Below are 22399 nucleotides of genomic sequence, written 5' to 3'. Positions count from 1 at the left end.
ACTAATAGATTTTCTAATAGGTCTTAGACTTCATCATTCAGGGCTAATTTTTCGAGGTACATTGTGGACGATTTCAATATATAGATTCAGTATTTTTTTTTTCATTTTTGAAATACTTTCTTCGATTATAGCTTTAAATACAACATCATTTCTACTCCACTCTTTTGTTTTTGTACTTCAGGGACCACAGTTGACCCTTGAACAAATGGAGTTAGAGGGTCAAAAATCCACACATAACTTTTGACTCCCCCAAAACTTTACTGCTAACAGCCTGCTGTTGACTGGAAGCCTTACTGATAGCATTAACAGCCGATGAACACATGTTTTGTGTATTATACATTGTATTATATACTGTACTCTTACAATAAAGCAAGCTAGAGAAAAGAAGTGTTATAAAGAAAATTGTAAGGAAGAGAAAATATGCAAAGTTCTTCATTGTTGTCATCTTCACATTGAGCAGGCTGAGGAGAGACTGGTTTAGCTGTCTCAGAGGTGGCAGAGGTGGAAGAAAATCTGCAAAAGTGGACCCTCAACCGTTCAAACCCATATTGTACAATTACACGTATTATAGATTTTTTTTTTGCCTGTTTCTATTTCTTTCTCTTTTATCCTTTTAGTCCTTTCTTTATTTTGTTTTTGTTCTCTATGCTCCTTATTGTACTTTTTCTTATTTTCGAGATGATTTTGTTATTTCTATAATTTCTTGAGTTCAGACAGATCTCTTTACACATCTTTCTTTTTGTTGTTGTTTTGTTATTCATGTTTATTCTGGGTTTTTGAAAGTATGATTTGTAGCATTCTTCCCGGTCAGGATCGCTTTTCAAATGATATTTAATCCATAAGGGAGTGTTACGTTGCAGCTTTCTCCGCCGCCAGGTATGGTTGATCTCCTGGGCAGTATTTTCGTCAGCTGAAAAGTTTTGATTCTCACTGTTTTCTTCTTACAGCAGTTTTGCATATTTCTTGAGTAACTTTTCCTGTTCGTACTAAAATGTGTTGGATTTTTGGACTAAAAATGACAGGCAACTTTATGAAGGTGAGTGGGTACCATACTCTGGTTTCTTGGTTCAAGAGTGCCCTCTTCTGTTGGTACAGTTAAGTGCAGTTTTTAAAACAAAATAAATGCTGCCTTGCTGCTTTGCTTGTTGATCTATGTGCACAGAAATTTGAAATTAGGTGTCTTTCATTGTATTGAGAAATGGTTCTATCAGAGGAATAAATATTGGTAAAGAGAGACCAAACCATTAAGCAGAGATTTTATGATCATGTTTCTAGAAAATCCAGTGAATAAGCTGACAATTTAGCAAAAAAGAATGTTCTTCAAGATGATTTGCTAGACATCCCCCCCCCAAAAAAAGTTTTCTTATACACCAGTAATAACTATTTACAAACATAATGATTTATTTAATTCACAACGCCTAATTCTATTTGAAATTATCTTATTTATTTATTGTATGCATCTCCCCAATACAATGTGAATTTAAATGAGAGAAAGGACCCTTTACACCATATTCATTGCTGTATCTCAGTAGCTAAAGCAGTATCTGAGGCAGAGTAGATGCTTAAATGGATAAATGGAAAAACCAAAGACCTTATTCATAACAACATCAAAACTATAAAACATCTATGAATAAATTGAATAAGAAATTTTTTGTGATGAATAACACAAAAATATGGAAATATTACATATAGCTCAATGTATTATCACAATGAACGCCCACACGGCCACCACCCAGGTGAAGAAATGGGGCATTAGCATCACCCCAAAACACCCACTTGTGTCCCTTTCCAATTATTACCTTTCACCTTCTTCAAAATATAACCACTGTGCTGGTTTGAAGCACTATAATTTAGTTTTACCTGCCTTTGAACTTCATATAAATAGAATCATACAGTATGTATTCTTTTACATTTGGCTTCTTTTTTTCAATAATGTTTGTGAAAATCACCTATTTTGTTGTCTATAGCTTTAGCTTGTTCATTGACATTACTATGTAGTATTTAATTGTGTGAGCATATTATTTATTTACACATTCCACTGTTCATGCATATTTGGGTTTTCAGTATTTGGCTATTATAAATAATTCTGCTATGAACATTCTTTTACATGTATCCTGGTGCCCATGGACACACATCTGTGTTGGGTGTACAACTGAGGTGGAATTGCTAGGTCATGGGGCATATACATGTTCAACTTTGATAGTGTCTTTTGATTAATGAGAGCTTTTAAATTTTACATGGTACAATTTGTTAAACTTTACTATTATTGTAAATGCTTTTGTGTGCTCCGTTTAGCTCTGCAATCCATTTATGATGGGGATTTGTATATGGTGTTAGATAGGAGTCAAGATTCCTTTTTTTCCCCCATATAGATATTCAATGAACTCAGTATAATTTATTAAAGAGACCACTCTTTCCCCACTGCTCTGCAACAACACTTTAAAAAAAATTAAGTGTGCACATATGCAACAAAACTTTCCTGGGCCTCTGGTCTGGCCTATCCTTTGCCAAAACCATACTGACAATTATTTAATAAGTCTTGTGACAGATAGAGCAGGTCTTACCACCTCCTCCTTCACCATCGAAAGTGTTTTGGCTATTATTGGCCCTTTGCTATTTCATAAAAATTTAGAATCAGATAGCCAATTTTTTGAAAAATGAACTTCCTGGGATTTTGATTGAGATTGCAGTGATCAATTTTGAGAAAATTGGCGTTGTTACAATATTGAGTCTTCCAAATCATAAATAAAATATATCCCTCCACTTAGTCTTCTTAATTTCTCTCAATTATGTTTAATCTTTTTCTGTATACAGGCTTACACATTTTTCATATTTACTAGGTATGGGATTTTTTTATTATTTTATTTAATTGACAGATAAAATTGTATTTACCATGCACAACATAGTATTTTGAAGATTAAGAACATTGTGCAATGGCTAAATCTAGATAATTAACATATGCATTACCTCACATAGCTTTTTCATGCTCTTCTAAATCATATATTTTAAAAGTTTCTAACTGTATGTTGCTAGCATATTAAAAATACTTGGCTTTTTAAAATTGACCTTGCATTCAGCAATCTTGTGAAATTCACTTTCTAAATTTTAATGTATGTCTCAATTTCTTTGTGAATCATGATTTTATTTTCCCTTTCAAATCCTCTTACCTTTTAAATAATAAACTAATTAATCAATTAAATAATTGCCATACTCTACTTGCCAGGGTCTCTGGTTCAATTTTGAATGGAAGCAGTGATAGCAAGCTTACCTCGCTTGTTTTGATCACAAAGAAGGAACTGGTTTACCCCCCTCTCTCTCCCTCTCTCCCTCTAGCTCTTTCTATCTATAGACTCTATTGATGGGCATGTAAGATGAGCATGCTCTTTGCTCAGTATACAAAGGTGATAATTTTTCACACTTAATTTATTAATTCTAAAGATTCCCAATCCAAGAGAATTTTTCCTAGGTCTTTATAAACTGACTAAAATATTATCTAAAGAATGCAAGAATTATAAAAAGAAATGTTTGGAAAGCAAAAACAGCAAGGGGCTTGGGCTAGATATTAAAACACTTTCATCTTAGGTCAGGTACCCTAGAAGCAGAGCCAAAGAGAGAGATTTTTGTTCAGGTAATTTGTGTGTGGGGGATGGTTTGTGGGGAGTGGAGGGCAGGGGCTTCTTTGAGAGAAGCAGGACACGGTGAGGGAAAAGTTTTGATCAGTCCTGTGGTTTGTAGAGATTGGCTTCAAGGTCTGGAGCAGAAAGTGCCCTACAAAGTTGTTTTACCTGACACGAGAGGGCTGTCCTTTTATACCCTTATGCTGGTGAGTCATGTCTGAGGTGTGCCTGGCTGGCGGGTGGAGGAGTGGTGTGTAGCTTCCCAGGCAGGTGGCTCCTGTTTAGCTGAGAATCAGTTGCCTGAGAAAAGGGCATCTCTGAATTTCAAGCCAAAACAGCAGGGTGACAGATGTACTGGCTGCGAAAGGGAATCTGGCTGGAACACCAGCAGCACTCACTACATCATAGGGTCAGAGAAGAAAAACGTTACAAGTCTGTGTCGGTAACAGACATGCAGAGGTTTTACCAAAACTGAGAGTTACGGAGCAGAATGGGGAGCCCTTCAGTGATCTGCCTCAGGGCCTGTTTGCTCTCCTCACTTGTACGCATACGAACCACTTTTATGATTCTTGATCTTCAACGTATTTTCTACCTCTGGGTCAGTTTTGATACTAGAAAGAAGAGACTGATAAAAATAGAAGAATAGGGAGGGCTCCAATGATTGGAGGTTGTGAAAACACTGAAAATGAGGTTTAGAGAGAACGCAGATGAGAATCTGTCACCAGATGGAGATATTTTGGTGTTCAGAAATTTAGGACAGCAGCAGTTCCTGGTGATGACAGCAGCCAATGCGTGACCACGTGAGTGGGCTAGTACAGGGTGGGGAAGGGGAAGGTCAGGGAAGTGGGAGGCGCCACAGGCAAGAACAGTGAGGGCGTACAGAGTGGCGGGAGCAGCTGGGGGGACAGGAAGGCCCTGTGCAGAGCACCAGAGGGGCCTGTGGCTGGGAAAGGGCAGGCCAGCCTGACTGTGCAAGTCTTCAAAGGGGAAGGAACGTCGAGGGTGATTGAAGGAAGAAGGGCTTGGAAGAAGTGAGAGTAGGAGGGAAAATGGGAGTTGTGGCCTTTCTTCCTTACCCCAAGGTATGAGTGGCTGTCCTCAGAGAAGACTTTGCGGGGATATGGTTGTCCTCAGGGAAAGCCAGGTTTCCCTGTGAAAGCAGGATGGTAGAGAAACAGCTTTAGGACAAAGCAGTCGGCCTATGGAAATGGCTGGGCAATAGAGCAGGAAGTCTAGGGGCCACAGAGAAAGAAATTAGAAGACATAAACTGATAGGGATATTAAAAATGAGCATTATTGCCAGATCAAAGATTTTATGTCATTTAAAAAGCTAACATTTCCATTTCATTGGCCTCTAGGGTTAACTCCATAACTGTTAATTGTTTCTAAATCTTCCTCAATTTGCATGTTTCTTGGTGACTAATTAAAAGGCAAAATGAATTAAATACTGCTTTGAGTTTGCTTAAAGAGCATTAATCAAAAAATTTTTTTTTGAGAAAAACAAATTTTGAGTATGGAGACTGGTACATACATGACCCATGCCCTTTTGAGTCTGCGTCTCTGAGGAGTTTCTTTAGCTGGGGGTCTCTGGCCTGAGAACGGGCATCCCAGCACCGGGCAGAGCTAATGTGCCCTGCTAGGAGCTGCAGCCCAGCGATGACCCTGAATCTTCACATCCTGTCCTGAGGATCAAAGCTAGAATAATCCCTGGGCTGTTTCTTTTAATGAGCTGGTAGAGCCAGTAGACATGCTCCAAGGTTAGCAGGAAAAACTGGAATCTGGAGGTGTAATTTCCTACTGAGCTCTTTGTTTTCTTTTTTCTTTTTTGGTTGCATTGTTTTCCTGAAATCAGTGAGGGTGTTGGGTGTTTATGAATTATTGGAGTCTAGCACAGTGTCTAGTACATAGTAGACTCAATAATTGTTTATTGAATGAGTTAAAATGAGAGATTTCGTAATTAGTGGACTTGAGAACAAGTGTGTGTGTGTGTGTGTGTGTGTGTGTGCCTGAGAAAACACTTCTCACTCCTTTTTCTTGTTCTTTTCTAGCAAGGCAGTTTTCTTTCATTTTTTTTTTTTTTTTTTTTTTTTTTTCACATTTGGCACACCAAAGTAATGCAACTGCGGAGGTAACTCTATTACAGAGAATGGCTTGTCATGATACACCTCTGTCCATCTGTGGTACGGCAAGTGTACATTTGATTTACGTCTTCAGCAGGATGTATACCAGTGGTTTCCAACCTTGCGCATGTGAGAATCACCTGAGGTAATAAAAACTCTGTTTTCCAGTTTCCACTCCAGAGATGCTGACTCGGTTGGGGGTGGGGCTTGGGCATAGATTTTTTTTTTTTAAAGTTCCCCAGGGGAATTTAATGAGCATGCAAGGTGGAAAACCAGTGCTGAGGCAGAGAGAGCGAGCTATAAATTAAGGATCTGGCTACTCCATTTACATATGCTTCCGTCTTCCTTGCCCAGCCACCTCTGTTTCTCCATAAGTCGGGTAAGTTCTTCTTTTGGTTCCAATTTAAGATTTTTGTATATAAAAACACTGATGTTTATTGACTTGAAATAAGTACTTTTATTGTGCACAGATTTTCCTTGGGGTGGTTTTATTTAATTTAGTGCCTACACGGCTATGAAAATTTATCTTCTTCATCTTGCTTGACAATAAGTTGATTCATTTTATTTCTGATTTAATCTGCATGGAAACCTGAGGTTGAGACTGAAGCTTTAACATCAGATGCAGGACGCCCTAGCAGGGGTGAGCCCTTGAGAGCAAAAGCCCCAAAAGTATGTGGGCTTTCAAAAACTTTATTCTGCATTAATCTTATTTTATTTTCTTTAGGATTCTTCTTAAAGCCTTTATTCACTAGTTATAAAGTAGCTGGTCATGAAGAAAATATAAAACCTATTCTACCTGTTTGTTTTTGGTAAATGTTAATTACTCTTTAAAAATTATTTTTTTTTGTGAGATAAAAGTAATATAAGCTCGTGGACAAGCCTAAAACAATGCAGAAAAGTATAAAAAAGAAAATGCTTTCACTCCCACCTAATAATCCATGAACAGGGACATGTCATTGCCCCTTAGGGAAAATTCAGCCCAGAGTCAAGTTTTCATGCAGTTAGGGATTGAGATTTCAGAGAATTGATCAATCCTGCTACTCTTTGGACTGGATTTTGAGTGAATTGAGAAACAGAAAGTAACAGATAAGGATGCAACTGTTGGCCTTATTATTGTTAGGCTGGAAGGGAGAGCACTGCCTGCACTTGGGGCCCGTGGGGATCCCCACGCCTTGTCCCTGCCTTATCCCGGCCCGGCAACTAGACAAGCGCTGGGTCTGCCCAGGGCAGCTTAGCACAGGCGGGAGGCTGCGGCAGGCAGAAGCAGGCAGGAGCAGGCAGGTTTGGGCAGAGAACAAGTGAGAATAAAGCCATTAAGGTGTCAACCCTGCTCCCTGGGGAAATGAGAACTGACCATGACTGCGTGATGCCAGACTCCAGCTGATTGTTGTCCCCTGGCAAGAGGAGGCCAAGAGAAGGGGTGAGAAGCAGGCAGCAGTGACCTTTCGCTGAGAGTGGAATCCCTAGTTTCTGGGTCGGTGCAAGAAGAGGGATGGAAGTGGGAAATGTTCCCGTGACACAAAGCAATTCAAACGCTCACTTTTGATTGTTTTGTTGCTGTTCTAGATCTCGCGAAAATCATCATGGATTCACTTGGGGCAGCCAGCACTCACTTTGGGTTTGATCTTTTCAAAGAGCTGAAGAAAAGAAGTGACGGCAATGTCTTCTTTTCCCCTGTGGGCATTTCAACCGCCATCGGCATGCTCCTCCTGGGGACCCGAGGAGCCACCGCCTCCCAATTACAGAAGGTGGGGGGACTTCCTTGCTTTACATACACAGACTCATTTCGAGGGGTCAGGCTTTTGGCATTACGTTGAAGCCATGCTTGTCTTGACCCGTGGGCCAGGAAACCAAAACTATCAAGACATGGAGCAATTTCAGGTCTATCAGGGAAACCCTCTTCCCTCTCCAAATACCATCACGCCACCTGCCCCTGGGTGCTTGAAATTGCTTTCGGTGGGACTGGGTGAGTGACCTTGTCTAAAGCCATTACACTCATAGTTAGGCAGAGCATGAAAAGCAACAGTCACTGGAAAAAGTGACATAATCCTTATAATAATCCTTTTTTTTTTTTTTGAGACAGAGTCTCGTTCTGTTGCTCAGGCTAGAGTGAGTGCCGTGGCGTCAGCCTAGCTCACAGCAACCTCAAACTCCTGGGCTCAAGCGATCCTCCTGCCTCAGCCTCCCGAGTAGCTGGGACCAGAGGCATGCGCCACCATGCCCAGCTAATTTTTTCTATATATATTTTTAGTTGGCCAGATAATTTCTTTCTTTTTTATTAGAGACGGGGTCTCACTCTTGCTCAGGCTGGTCTCGAACTCCTGACCTCGAGTGATCCACCCACCTTGGCCTCCCAGAGTGCTAGGATTACAGGTGTGAGCCACCGCGCCCGGCCTATAATAATCCTTTGATGTGTTTAAAAGACACATGAAAGAGGAAAACACAAATGGATAAACCAACACAGGATCCTCAAAAGACATCCGTGGGAAACCCAGACCTTTCCATGATTTTGAGAGAAGTGTCGGAGCTTTCTTTAACAAGCATCCACTTTGCCCTGACGGACTGTGTGAGATTTTCTCGCTCTGACCACCACAATATTTTCTGTCCTTCACAGGTGTTTTGCTCTGAAGAAGATACTGAGAGCTCAAGAAGAAAGGCTGAAGAAAAAGAGGTGAGGAGACACGTCTTACACACTTCCGTAGGGTTGGTGTTTTTCAGCTGTGGACTCAATGGGGAGAAGGACTTGCAAAGGCATGAAAGAGGTAACACTTCACACCTATTATTAAGCAATAATAATCCCTGTAGCCGAATAATGTTGCTTAATATTCTTAATATTAAGAAGAGACCTTAGCTTTAATGGATAATAACCACTATGATATAGCTGGCAAAGGCTACTACATGAAAAGTCCTCATGGCAGAGTGCCTGGGTTTTGTAGCGATTGGTTCAAGCCCTGGCTCAGTCACGTAAGAGCTATGCTATTTTGGGCAAGGTATGTTCTTTCAGCCTCTGTAAAGTGTCTGTAGGAGCATCTGGAACACATGGGTAACTCATCCAGTGGTGGCGGTAGTAGGTGATATTATTACTAAATTCCATTCATATTTTTAGCCGCCTGCTGTTTTCTCTAAAAAAAGGTTAGCACAGAACCAATGACTTCCTGAGGTCTTTTCCTGCTCCAGCGTTCCTTCTGTTAATAGTATTCCTCACTCAAAGGACAGTCTGCTCAAAGCTGGTGGAGGAATAAGTCCATTAGATCAGGGCTAGCATCAGGAGATGATCAGAGTTCTCAGGAAGGGCACACAACTGCTGTGACAGTATTTCTAGTCCCATGTCAGGCCCCTCGTAAAATCATGGCTCGAATCACCCAGCAATGGGAGCCATTCATTATCCCGAAAGGCTAGGCTGCGTTTTCTCTCTGTTGATGGTTTCCTTTGTTTCACATTTTTCAGTTTGATGTAGTCCCCTTTGTTTATTTTGCTTTTGTTGCCTGTGCTTTTGATGTCATAGCCAAGAAATCATTACCAAATTCAATGCCTTGAAAATTTCCACCTATTTTTTTTAGTAGTTTTATAGTTTTATGTCTTACATTTAGGTCTTTAATCCATTTTGAGTTAATTTTTGTATATGGTGTAAGGAAAATATCCAACTTCGTTCTTTTGCCTTTGGATGTTCAATTTTCCCAGCACCATTTTTTGATGACTATCCTTTTCTAATTGTGTAGTCTTGGCATCCTTGTTGAAAATCATTTGGCCAATATCCAAGGGCTTATTTCTGGGCTCTTCATTCTGTTCCCTTGGTATATAGATTTGTCTTCATGCTAGCAGCACATTGTCTTGATTACTGTTGCTTTGTAGTATGTTTTGAAATCAGGAAGCATGAAGCCTCCAACTTTGTTCTTTTTCAAGATTGTTTTGGCTATTTGGGATCCCTTTAAACTCCACATAAACTTTAGGACTTTTTTTTCTGTTTCTGAAAAAAATGCCATTGGGATTTTGACAGGGATTTCATTGAATGTGAAGATTGTTTTGAATAGTGTGGACATTTTAGCAGTATTATGTCTTCCAACTCATGCACATGGAATTTTTCCCATTTATTTGTATTTATTTTTATTTCTTTCAGTAACATTTTGTAGTTTTCAGTGTACTAGTCTTTCACCTCCTAGTAAGTTTATTCCTAAGTATTTTATCCTTTTTGATGTTATAGTAAATGGGACTGTTTTCTTAATTTCTTTTTTGTATTGGTCATAGTGCATAGAAACACAACAAATTTTTGTGTGCAGATTTTGTGGTCTGCAAGTTTGCTGAGATGATTGATTAGCTTTAACAGGTTTTTCGTGTGTAATCTTTTTTTTCCTACATATAAGATCATGTCATCTGTGAACAGAGATAATTTTACTTTTTTCCTTTGGATTTGGATGGCTTTTATTTACTTTCCTTGTATAATTGCTCTGGCTAGAAATACCTTCTCTTTGCATCAATCCACTCATCCCCAAAGGCTCCAATACTACCTTGATCTGCTCATACCACACTCCAGGCAACCTAAGCAGCCAGAGAATGATTGCCATCTCTATTAAAGCTCATAGTAGCAAGAAAGTAGCCAAAGGTCAAATTCAGCCTCATATATTTTGTTAGAGCAGCATACTTTTACATTTTCAATTTGAATGTATTTAAAACTTCATTAATTATTTGCAAAAATTAACTATCTATTATGAGTCAGATACTACTTTAGGCATTGGGGAATCAGTAATAAAGGAATAAAATAAATAACTAAAAACTCCATGGGCTTCATATTCTAGAGGAAGATTGTCTTTCTGTTCTCATATTCGATCAGGAATAGGTTTTTCAGACATTGTTCAACAGGCAATGAGACAATGTTCCTCTCTGTTCCAGGGAAGTGTGCTGGGTCAGCCAGCTCTGCCCTGAAGACTCCTCAGCCCTCAGTCAGAAAACTGATGCATCCTACAGAAATGTCTGGAAAAGTTTGTTCCCCGCCCACTGCCCCCGAGACAGGGATAAATCTCACTTCAGCCCAGTGTGTAACTCTGATAAATGGTTAACTCATACCATTAGGATTCACTTTCCTTATCCACTGTCAAGAACAGAAATTTTCAAGATTTAGTGGGTAAAAATTATCTGGGAATCCTCTACTTTCCTGATGTGGTTAGAGTCTTATGGGCAGCTAAAAACAAGTTTATGAAACATTTGGTGGGCAAATACATTTGAGACCCAAAATGCAACCTCAGAGAAGCAAGATCTGTCGTGTTGGGCTGACAGAGAAGGCGTCTCTCTGAAACTGAGATTGGTCATGAGTTATATTACAATGCGATTGGAGTAAAAGCCACCTGCTATACGGGGGCCACACCAAATGCATGGACCACCCTCAAGGCTGCCAGACTAAGGGAGAGACACAGCAGCTACCCCCTCTTACGGGAGAATCTAGGCTTGTTTTTGCCAAGATAACCCATTGAGTTTTTATTTTCATTTTGAAGATTGAGAAGACAGAAGAGATACACCACCAATTCCAAAAGTTTTTGACTGAAATAAGCAAACTCCCTAATGATTATGAACTGAACATAAGCAACAGGCTGTTTGGAGAGAAAACATACCTCTTCCTTCAGGCAAGTTTTGCGGGGTCTACCACATCTGTGTTTGTGAGTGGCCAGGTGGCCCTGCTGGGTCTGTGGCCTGGGGACATGTGCTGCTGGCTGTCTGGCTCCACCCACATCACTGCTGTGCTTTCCTGGCCTGCTCACCAGACATTGAGAACCGTAGGAAGCTTCTTTTTAATCCTGGCAATTTGAATCTGACTTTTGCCTTAACTCCATTTTACCTACATTAAAAGTTATGTGCCCAGGGCCTTAAAATCTCTCTTATGACATGAGTCATCCCTAATGTACAGATAACTTTATTTGGAAATGTTGGGAATTGATAAATTGATTTTTCAACCTCTTTCTATTCCTTCCTTGTTTCTCCTAAAGAAATACTTAGATTATGTTGAAAAATATTACCATGCATCTCTGGAACCTGTTGATTTTGTAAATGCAGCAGATGAAAGTCGAAAGAAGATTAATTCCTGGGTTGAAAGCCAAACAAATGGTAGTGTATGTGTGGGTCATTCATCATAAAAACACTTTCTTGACAACCTGCTGGGAGTGAAGCCCTGGGCTTCACACTGCATGGGGAGCCAGGTGAACAAGCTTTGGGAGGCAACTTGAGATGGGTTTTGCAGGATTGGAAGGGCAGGGCTGGGGGTAGAGGGTGGGGGAGGGCACTGCAGATGGTGCAGTGGTCTCAGCAAATGTGGAGTGGGCCAAGGTGAGCCAGGGAGGGGACCACAGGAAGCCAACTCCATGGAAATACTTGTGGAGATTTGTTTGCATATGACCATGGATCATAAATCTTGAGGGCTCCAGAGAGTGGGCTCACACCTGTCTTGGGTTTACATTCTTTCCTTTATACTAGAACCTTTGTTTCTGAGTCTGACACCTTAAGTGGAAATGTCAGAGAATTTTTCTTTGTTAAGTGAGAGACATGTAACTCTCCCATCAAAACCTGTCTGTGCTACCTGTAGCTGGGGCCATGTGGGCCTCGTCTCCACCTGAGCATCCTGCAGGGTTGATAGCAACTTTCAGGCCCATCCACAACTGAGAATTTGACAAACCCTGTACCCCATCCTCCCTTCTCAACCACAAATGTTAGACAAACACATAAGAGATAGCAAAGAGGAATTTTAATGTGGAAACACACTTTGAGGAGCAATAGCTGATACTTTGGTGTTAGAGTTTTTATTTAAAGCTGAATTTTTTATCCTGGTTATCAGGGAGACCTCTGTTATTTCTGAGTGCATTTTTTCCCCTTCATCCTTAGTCCAAAGAAAGAAAATTAAAAGAAGCAGAAAAAAAAGGGGTCTATCAAAAGGTTGGTCAAATGGTATTTATTAGAATTTAGTGTGGAACGGGCTGAACCCAGAGACAAAAATATCAACTTCTATTCTAATAGAATAAATAGTCTCTAAATCTCATGTTGTAACTATATCCAATGGGTAAGAACAGTAATAGCTAACACTGAGTGCTTACTATGTGCTAGGTAGTGTCTTAAGTGCTTTCACGTATTAAATCATTTACTCCTTTCAATAATGCTATGAGGAAGGTTTTATTCCTATTTTACAGATTTGGAAACTGAGGCACAGAGAACTTAAATAACTTACCCAAGATTCTCAGCTGATAAGAGGCAAAACTGGATGCTGACAGAGGCATCTGACCCCCGAGTCTGGACTCTTAACCATCAACCTCCATTTATCCAGTGGGATAAATAGGCGATGGGCAAAGTGAGAACCTCCCTACCGATTCTGCCAGCAAACCCTTGTCAGCAAGGCCTTCAGGTGCTGACCTGGCTGTGTTTTTAATGATCAGTCAAGTCCATGTGCATTGATTCTGCCACACATATCACCTGCAATTGGAAGGATGGGCCAATTTGTTTTTGTTGTTATTTGTTTGCAGAAAAAATCAAAGACCTGTTTCCAGATGGCTCTCTTAGCAGCTCTACCAAGCTGGTGCTGGTGAACACAGTTTGTTTTAAAGGGCAATGGGATAGGGAGTTTAAGAAAGAAAATACCAAGGAGGAGGAATTTTGGCTGAATAAGGTACAGTCCTTAATTTATTTATGTGATGTGCTCACACATGGAATGTAAAATCTAAAGTCATATTTGAACAAACGTATACTGGTAGATAGCAAATGCTCATTCTGAGACTCTGATCTTGAGCATTATTTTAGGTCGAGCTATTATTTTGGTGAGTTCACTTGGTTGCCTTATGTCTTTGTTCTTGTCTTTTGACATTGTGCGCTCTGTTAATTTGTTGCAGAGTACAAGTAAATCCGTGCAGATGATGACACAGAGCCATTCCTTGAGCTTCACTTTCCTGGAGGACTTGCAGGCCAAAATTGTGGGGATTCCATATAAAAACCAAGACCTACGCATGTTCGTGCTTCTGCCCAATGACATAGATGGTCTGGAGAAGGTAAACACTTGCATCTCCCTATTCTTGCTTTCATTTCCTGAGGCTTTGTGTTCCAGAGCTTGTTCTGGGTGAGCCTGGAAACAGGGTTTCTGAGTGGGAGCTGGTGTTCGGCAGCGTAAAGTAGAAAGTGTTTCTGACTCCATGCAGCAGCTACAGGTGGATGTCCAAAGAGGAGTATTAAATAGTATGTGTCTGGTCTGTTGAGAACAAACAGTACTAAAATATTTGTGGATGAGCTAAAATGAGCATTTAAGAATTTTATGGAAGTTTTAAAGATGACCTACCATTCTGAGAACTGGTTGATACCTGTGGGCTCCTTTCCTAGAAAAAACAATCACATATGCACATATTCAGCCAATTTTGCATGGTATTCAGTTAACTCTTGGACCTTTTGAATTTCTTAGACCCTTGGTCTTGAACCCATTGATTTAATCTCAGCCATTTTGCAGTTAAAAAATTTATGGAGCTAGGGTCCCATATTTTGAAAATTAGGAAGGCTTTGTTTCAAACTCTGTTCCTCTAGTAGCTTTCTGATCTTTGAAGCCTCTTAACTTTCTTGAACTTCAATATTTTCCCTCTGCAAAGTGGGCTCCATGGTGCTTAATGGGCAGTGTTGTTGTAATGATTAGAGAAATGTAGCCTAGAGTGGGTTTAGCACTCAATAAATGATAGCTGCTATATTATTACACTATTACATGCTGTGCTATTGCTGTGAAACATTGCTAGTAGCATTTTAAGTTAGAAAATATTTTGGGACAACAAAATGGCACTATGTATGAGAGGTTTAAGAGGATTTATACTCTGACTCAAAAACCCCAGTTGTGGGAATTACCCTAAAGAAATAATTCAGAAGAAAAAAAATTGCCTTTTGAGTCAAATCAGTAATTTCAGTATCAAATACACTAGGATGCCTAGTTTTAAATTTATAGTACTTGTTATTTTTGTACCTGCAGTATCCATCAGCATCTGTCATAATGCCTGATACATACCACATGCTTGTAAAGTGAATGAATAGATGCATATTAGGAAAAAATTATCAACTGAATGGGAATATTATCTAGCAGTTTAAAGATGTTTAAGAGAGAGATGCAGTTGTGTGAAAAAGTTCATATTATATCAAATAAAATGGACATTCACTGTGATTGCAACTATGTAAATATATATATGCGCATACATAGACTAGAGGAGGATAGTAAGAAATGAAATAATTTGTATTAGATTGATGGAATAAGAAATGACTTACTTTTAATCTTTAAAAATTCATTTAATGTTATTGGATTTTCACATACACACAGATAATTTAACTAGAGAAATATGACAACTGCCTACTATATAAAGACAAGAGTCTAGTGAAATGAAAATTTTACTTTTATTTATTAACTAAAATTAATAACTTTTGATAAATACAAATCAGTGTTATACTGTTTTAAATTTTTATTGATAAGCATGCTATTCTGCTCTCCTTTTTTTTTTTTTTTTAAAAAAAAAAAAGATTATAGATAAAATAAGTCCTGAGCAGTTAGTAGAGTGGACCAGCCCAGGGCATATGGAAGAAAGGAATGTGAGCTTACACTTGCCCCGGTTCCAAGTGGAGGAGCGTTATGACCTTGAGGCAGTCCTGGCAGCCATGGGCATGGGCGATGCTTTCACTGAGCGCAGAGCCGACTATTCAGGAATGTCCCCACGCTCCGGGTTGCATGCCCAGAAGTTCCTGCACAGCTCCTTCATCGTGGTCACTGAGGAAGGCACTGAGGCTGCAGCTGCCACCGGTGTAGGCTTCAATGTCACATCAGCACCAGGTGTTGAAAATGTTCACTGTGATCATCCCTTCCTGTTCTTCATCAAGCACAATGAGTCCAACAGCATCCTCTTCTTTGGCAGATTTTCTTCTCCTTAAGACAGTCATTGCCGTGGCATTGCTGCTCTTAGAAAAGACAGCCACCAGTGTTAGAGTAGTCATGTGATTATGGAAATCGTCTGTTCTTGCAAATTCTGTTTTACTCTCTTGCATGCCAATCCTACAATCAAATCAATGATTTAATGACTGTAATAGTGTGTGTGTGTGTGTGTGTGTGTGTGTGTTTAAAACTTTTCTTTGAAAGTGAAACGTCCTTTTGTTTGTGCCAGGCATAAGGCGAGTAAACCAGAGCTCATTGATAATCTCTCCTTGATTTCTCTTGAAAGTAAATCAATGTCTTGCAGTTTTGTGCACTAAAGAAAAGCAGCAGTCTCTTCCGTAATGAGAGTATGAGCTAGTGATTTTGGGGGTCCTAATTCTAGTATTTTGGCATATTGTAATATACAAGTAAAATAAAGTAATAATTTACTCAATTCCTGTGTTACTTTTTTCTTTTTCAAAAGATATTGTGGCAAACTGCAACATAGGAAGGAAAATTTAGAAATACAGTGGCAAAATGTAAATTAAAACTCAAATGTTAGAATAAGCTAATAAGAAATCACTTCCCATTTTACTTTTTATTTCCTGCATATTAAGAACAAAACTGTATAATTTTTTTTTAAGAAACTTCTTCTGGGTTGAGAAAAATGGCCAATTCGTACTCTGTTGTTTGAATTGTAAATTAGTATAAACTTGAGAATAATTTAGAAATATTGATCAAAGATATTTTTATAAGAACCCTTTAATTTAACCAAATAATTCTATATTCAAGAATTTATTCAAAGCAAATAATTTGAAATGTAAAGATTTATATAAAAATGTTCCTCACAGCATTAATTATAATAAAAATATTTTAAACTCCAAATTCAATTTGTTAAATAAATAATGAGATTTCTCTATGGTGAACTTCTAATATAGCTATTAAAATTATGATGTAAAAGAAAAAAACCTCAAATGTCAGAACAAAATAAAACAATACATTAGACAGAGAGGATTCCCGTATTTTCGTCTTCATTTTAACTGAGTATATTATCCATTGTCAGTTACATGAGCATTTTTTTCTTTAATTTCTTCCCTCCCTCCTTCCTTCCTTCCTTCCTCCCTCCCTCCCTCCCTCCCTCCCTCTTTTTCTTTCTTTCTTTCTTTCTTTCTCTCTCTCTCTCTCTCTCTTTCTTCTTTCTTTTCCTTGTAGTATTACAAGGGTACAGACATTTTGGTTACATACATTGCTTTTGTACCATCCCCATCCCCCAGATAACGTGCATTGTACCCATTAGGTGTGAATTTACCCATCCCCTTTTCTCCCCCAACCCGCCTGACACCCGATGAATGTTACTACCGTATATACACGAAAGTGTTAATCAATTAGTACCAATTTGATGGTGAGTACATGTGGTTCTTGTTTTTCCATTCTTGTGATACTTCACTTAGTAGAATGGGCTCCACTCAGCATGATGTTTTCAAGGTTCATTCAAATTGTATCATGAATCAATACTTCATTCCTTTTCATGGCTAAGTAACGTTCCATTATAGGATATAACAGATTTTGTTTATTCATTAGTTGATAAACATTTGTATTTGACTTTTTGTCTCTTATGAATAATGATGCTATGAGCATTTTGTATACAAGGTTTTGTGTGGACATATATTTTCATTTCTTCTGGATATATACTTAGGAATGGAATCGCTGGGTCATATGATATCTCTGTGTTTGTCATTTTGAGGAATTGCTAAATTATTTTCCAAAGCAGCTGCATCATATTACAATACAACAGCAATGTATGAGGGTTCCAATTTCTCTACATCTTTGCCAATACTTATTATAGTCTTTTAATTTTTGCTGTCCTTGTAAGTGTGAAGTAGTGTCTCATCATGGTTTTATAGCATCTTTTGAAGTGTGACTGGAGTCCAATTTATCAGTATTATCTTTTAAGGAAGATGCTTTTGGTGTCAAATGTAAGAAAATTTCCCTAATGAGTAGCAATGTTGAACATTTTCTCATATACCTGTTGGCATGTGTATGTTTTCTTCTGAGAAATGTCTATTCAGATTCTTTGCCCATTTTTAAAATTGTGCTTTTTGTTCTGTTGCTATTGAGTTGCTTGTTATTTATATATTTTGGATATTAAGCCTTTATCAGATAAATGGTTTGAAGATATTTTCTCCCAATCCATAGGTTGCCTCTGCACAATCATAGCACCATGTATCAAAAAGATGATTTTTTTCTGCATTGAATTGTCTTTGTATCTTTATTAAGAATCTTGAATGTTATGGTGTACTTGACAAAACCAAAAAGAAGCAACTGACCATAAATTGACCAGAAATATAAGGATGTTTATTAAGCTTATGCCTAGGCATCTTGTTTTCTTTTGCTATCATAAATGACATCTTCTGTTTCATCATATTTTCCAATTTTTTTGTTTGCATATATAAAGGTTATTGATTATTATATAGATGTTTTAAAAGCTGTTACCTTATTAAATTATTTTATTGCTTGCAGTGGTTTTTCCTTAATTATTTTGGGTTTTCCAGATATTTAATAATATCATATATTAATATTATATCAAATATAGTGTATATAATTTTCAGGTTGATTTTTATGTCCTCTTTTCTAATTCTAAGCTTCTACTTCCTTTCTTTTCTCTGATTGCATGGCTAATACCTCTAATAATATGTTAATTCAATTCAATTCACCTAAAGTGCTTCCTATGTTTTATAAACTTCCTATTTGTTTGTTTTTTTCCCCTCAGCCTTTTCTGTTATTTTTTATTCTAAACACTTATATTATAATTAATATTATAGAAATTTCCAAAAATAAATTGATTCTAAAAGCAGAGATTGTTATGTATGCATATGGCCATGTTTAAACATTTTTGTAATGTATTTATTTAGTAATCAATGTATTTGATTTATTTATATCTCCAACTCTTCTTTGAAAGAGTTTATAGTGGCAAAAAAATTTTTATTTACCTTTTTTAAGAGAACATATGGACATTAAACTATGAAGTAAAAAGTTAATAAATTGGACATCATCAAAATTTAAAACTACTCTTTAAAAACATCATCGAGAAATACAATCCATGTATCTCACTCTTATGTTTAGAATACATTAAAAAACAATTACAAGTCAATAATAAAAAGATAAACAATTTAATTTAAAAATGGGCAAAGTTTGAATAGACATTTCACAAAATAAGATACATATGGCCAATAAGCATAGGAAAAGATATTGGGGGTGCCAATAGCACAGCTAACATAGTTTTAGAGAATATAAATCTTGCCTTATATTCTTGCCTAGAGAGAAAATCATCTATTATCACAGGCAAAATAAGAAGAGAAAATCTGAGTTAAGCCTTAAAATATTTTCAACTTAGGTAATGGTTTGCAAATAACTCTCTTGTGTCTTCTTCTTATTTGAGATGGTTTGATTGGGATAATTCACATCTGCTTCGAAGTAGTTAGGTTGGTAAGATTTAGTGGACATATAATTACAATTAATCAAACTTTACGGATGAGAGTGTGTTCATAAATGAACACAAATTCACCAAAATGAGCTCTGAGCTCTGTGCATGGAGAAAAAAAGATCCAAGATGAGTGAGTATCGAGTGTTCTTTTTGCATGTGAATTTAGGACAATGTCATCTTGGCTTCCACAGTGATGAATCACATTTACAGAAGTATTTGGGTCAAATGTCAGCTCCTGCCTATATTACATTCTTTGGAAGCTATTTGCATCTGAAGGAAGAGCAGAGTGGCTGAAGCAATGGATTGGTGTTGTGGAACCTGTGGTTTATGACCAAGAGGTCTGAGGGGGAAACGCTTCCAAATGAGGACTCTGGAATCAGGTTACTTGAATTTGATTCCCAGTGCCACCACTCAGTAACGATGTGACTTTGAACAAGTTATATAAACTTCTCTATCATAATTTCCTCATCAGTAAAATGAGGAGATTACCCAATAAAATAATACCTCATAGGGTTGTGGTGGAGAGTAAATGAACTTGTTTATGCAAAGTGCTTAAGAAAATGCCTGGCACTTGATAAATGCTGCTGTTTCTTCCCTCTCCTCCATCTCTCTGAATTATTGTTTATAGTAATTGAATATAGTGATTCTATCAGTTTTTGTACCAGCAGGAAAGAGATGGTATATTTAACTAAGATTTTCAAAGAGAAATTTTTTACGTAAATTTTTTATTTTAAATCATTTTAGATTTACAGAAAAGTTGCAAAGACAGTACAGTGAGTTCCCATACGCCCTCACTCAGTTTCAATTTCCCCTAATTGTTATGCTGCATTTTTCAGATCAAAGATGAACATTGGTACATCACTGTGGCAGGGAGAATTCTGAGATGGCCATAAGATTCCAGGCCCCTGGTGTACACATACCTTCTCCTTGATATTCAGTCATATGCTAATCAAGGTGTTGCTGTAAAGGGATTTTGCAGAAGTAATTAAGGTCCCAATCAGTTGACCTTTCTTTCTTTCTTTTTTTTTTTTTTTTGAGATAGGGTCTTGCTTTGTTGTTGCCCAGGCTGGAGTACAGTGGAATCATCATCATCATGATCGCTCACTGCAGCCTCCAACTCCTGGGCTCGAGGGATCCTTCCTCCTCAGCCTCCCAAGTAGCTGGGAATACAGGCATGCACCACCACACCTGGGTAATTTCTTTTTATTTTTTGTAGAGACAGGGTCTTGCTATTTCCCAGGCTGGTCTTGAATTTGAACTCCTGGGCTCAAGCCATCCTCCCACCTTGGCCTCCCAAAGTGCTTGGATTACAGGTGTGAGCCACGGTTCCCAGCCAAGTTGGCCTTAAGACAGGCAAATTGTCAGAGTGGACTTGATCCAATCCTTTGACCCCTTTATATCTTGGTCTAGAGGCAGGAAAGTCAGAGAGTTGCAAAGCCTGAGAGAGATTTGGCAAGACTGAAATTCTCTTGCTAACTTTGAAGATGGGAGTGTGTTGTGGAAAGACTCTGACAACAGCCTCTAGTTGCTGAGAGAGCTCCTACTGGCAGCTAGCAAGGAAATGGGGAGCCCAGTCCTATAATAGCAAGAAAATGAATTTGGCCAACAACTCAAATGAACTTGACAGTGTATTCTTCCCCACAGTCTCCAGAAAGGAGCACAGTCTGGCTGATACCTTGATTTCAGCTTTGTAAGACACCGAGCAGAGAACTCAGTCACACTGCGCCTGACTTCTTCTGAGCTATGGAACTGTGAGTTAATATACTCTGGTAATTCGTTAGGCAGTAATAAAAAAAAAAAAAACTAATATAATTACTACTAGGTAAACCCCAGAATTTATTCAGATTTTATCTTTTAAAAAATTAATGTTCCTTTTGTGTTGTAAGATACAGTCCAGGATATAACAATGCATTTAGTTATCACGTCTTAGTTTCCTCGGATCCTCTGATCTAGGAGATTTTTTCAGGCTTTCGTTGTTTTTCATAACCGTGGCAGTTTGGAAGGGTACTGCTCAGGTATTTGCATTTTGGGCTTGTCTGATTTATTTTCTCAGGACTAGATGAGGGTTATGGGATTTTGGAAAGGATGTCACAGAGGGGAAGTGCCCTTCTCATTTCAATTGAGGGAGTCCCTGATATGTACATGACGTCTCTGGGAAGTTAGCCTTGATCGCTTGGTTAAGGTGGAGTTTGTTAGATTTCTCCAGTGTAAAGTTTCTGTTTTTCCCTTTCCATACTCTGTATAAATTGAAAGCAAGTCACCAAGTCCAGCCCACATTCCTGGGGGAAGGATTAAGCTCAACCCACCAAAAGGGAGAGTATCTACATACATTATGTGGGATTTTTCTGTGGGGAAAATTCAGAAGAATATCTTTAAATGTTAATATTTAATCAACTTTCTTAAGATGTAATTTATAGGATATAAGGTGCATTCATGTCAAGCCTATAATTTAATGCATTTTGACAAGTGTATACACTGACGAAAATGCCACCATAATGAGGATATAGAACATCCCTCCAAGTTCCCTTGTTCTTTTTCCTGGCCAACCACCCCCTGCAACCCCAGCCCAGCAACTCCTGATGTGCTTTCCATCGCTACAGAGCAGACTTGTCATTTACAGGTTTTATTAAAAGGGATTCATATAGCATATGCCCCTTCGTGCTTGACTTTTGTTCAGTGTTATGTTTTTGAGATTCATTATATGTAATATTTCTTTAAAAGGTATACATAGATTTATGTGTAAAATTGATCAGACGTAGAGTCAGTGAACTTTTTGAGAATTTAGATTTTATTGATATTTCTGAATAGATGATACATTCCTAAGTCAAGATACAAAAGGGAAAAGGGTTCACAGACTGCACAATCTCTGCAGCAAACATCCCCAGGCTACTCAGTTACCCTCTTCTTGAATCCATGGTATAGTTTCTTCTCTAGTCCTCCAGAGCTATGTTATATGTATAGACACAAACACATGTGTGCAAATTAGTTTTTGTTTCTTTTTAGCACAAATGGTGTCACACTCTATAAGGTTATCTCTGTTCTGTTTTCACTGGTTTTTGACTGGTTATTAATAATTATCTGGTACTGCAAAAAATATTGGTTTTTTTTTATCCTTTGAATTCAATGCTTCTAGTGTTTCCTATTAAACTTGATTTTGGCTTCAAAATTGAGATAGCTACATTTTAATATGTTAAAGAATCAATCTCTATTTTATTTTAAAGAGCTGTTATAAAACATATATCTTAAATTTTGTCACATAATTTTCTAGGATTTATTGAAAATCAGT

General features: G+C 38.1%; 1 protein-coding gene across 4 annotated transcripts; it reads left to right on the top strand.

Annotated features, from left to right (window-relative positions):
* Window positions 1-7320: 7320 nt before the first annotated feature.
* LOC138383239 (serpin B13) lies at window positions 7321-15649 on the top strand. 4 transcript variants are annotated; one of them, XM_069467910.1, is made up of 7 exons: window positions 7321-7485; window positions 8352-8408; window positions 11224-11352; window positions 11713-11830; window positions 13234-13376; window positions 13597-13752; window positions 15245-15649. In XM_069467910.1, exons 1-7 carry the CDS (start codon window positions 7321-7323, stop codon window positions 15647-15649), a joined length of 1173 nt encoding a protein of 390 aa, XP_069324011.1. The 4 variants fall into 4 exon arrangements, with proteins under 4 accessions (XP_069324011.1, XP_069324010.1, XP_069324009.1 ...); XM_069467909.1 differs by having other exon boundaries at window positions 8352-8420; window positions 11233-11352; XM_069467908.1 differs by having other exon boundaries at window positions 8352-8420.
* The last annotated feature ends 6750 nt before the right edge of the window (window positions 15650-22399 follow it).

Source organism: Eulemur rufifrons, chromosome 5, assembly GCF_041146395.1.
Source record: "Eulemur rufifrons isolate Redbay chromosome 5, OSU_ERuf_1, whole genome shotgun sequence".
NCBI classification, from domain to species: Eukaryota; Metazoa; Chordata; class Mammalia; order Primates; family Lemuridae; genus Eulemur; species Eulemur rufifrons.
This window is presented reverse-complemented; position numbering and strand designations above follow the sequence as displayed.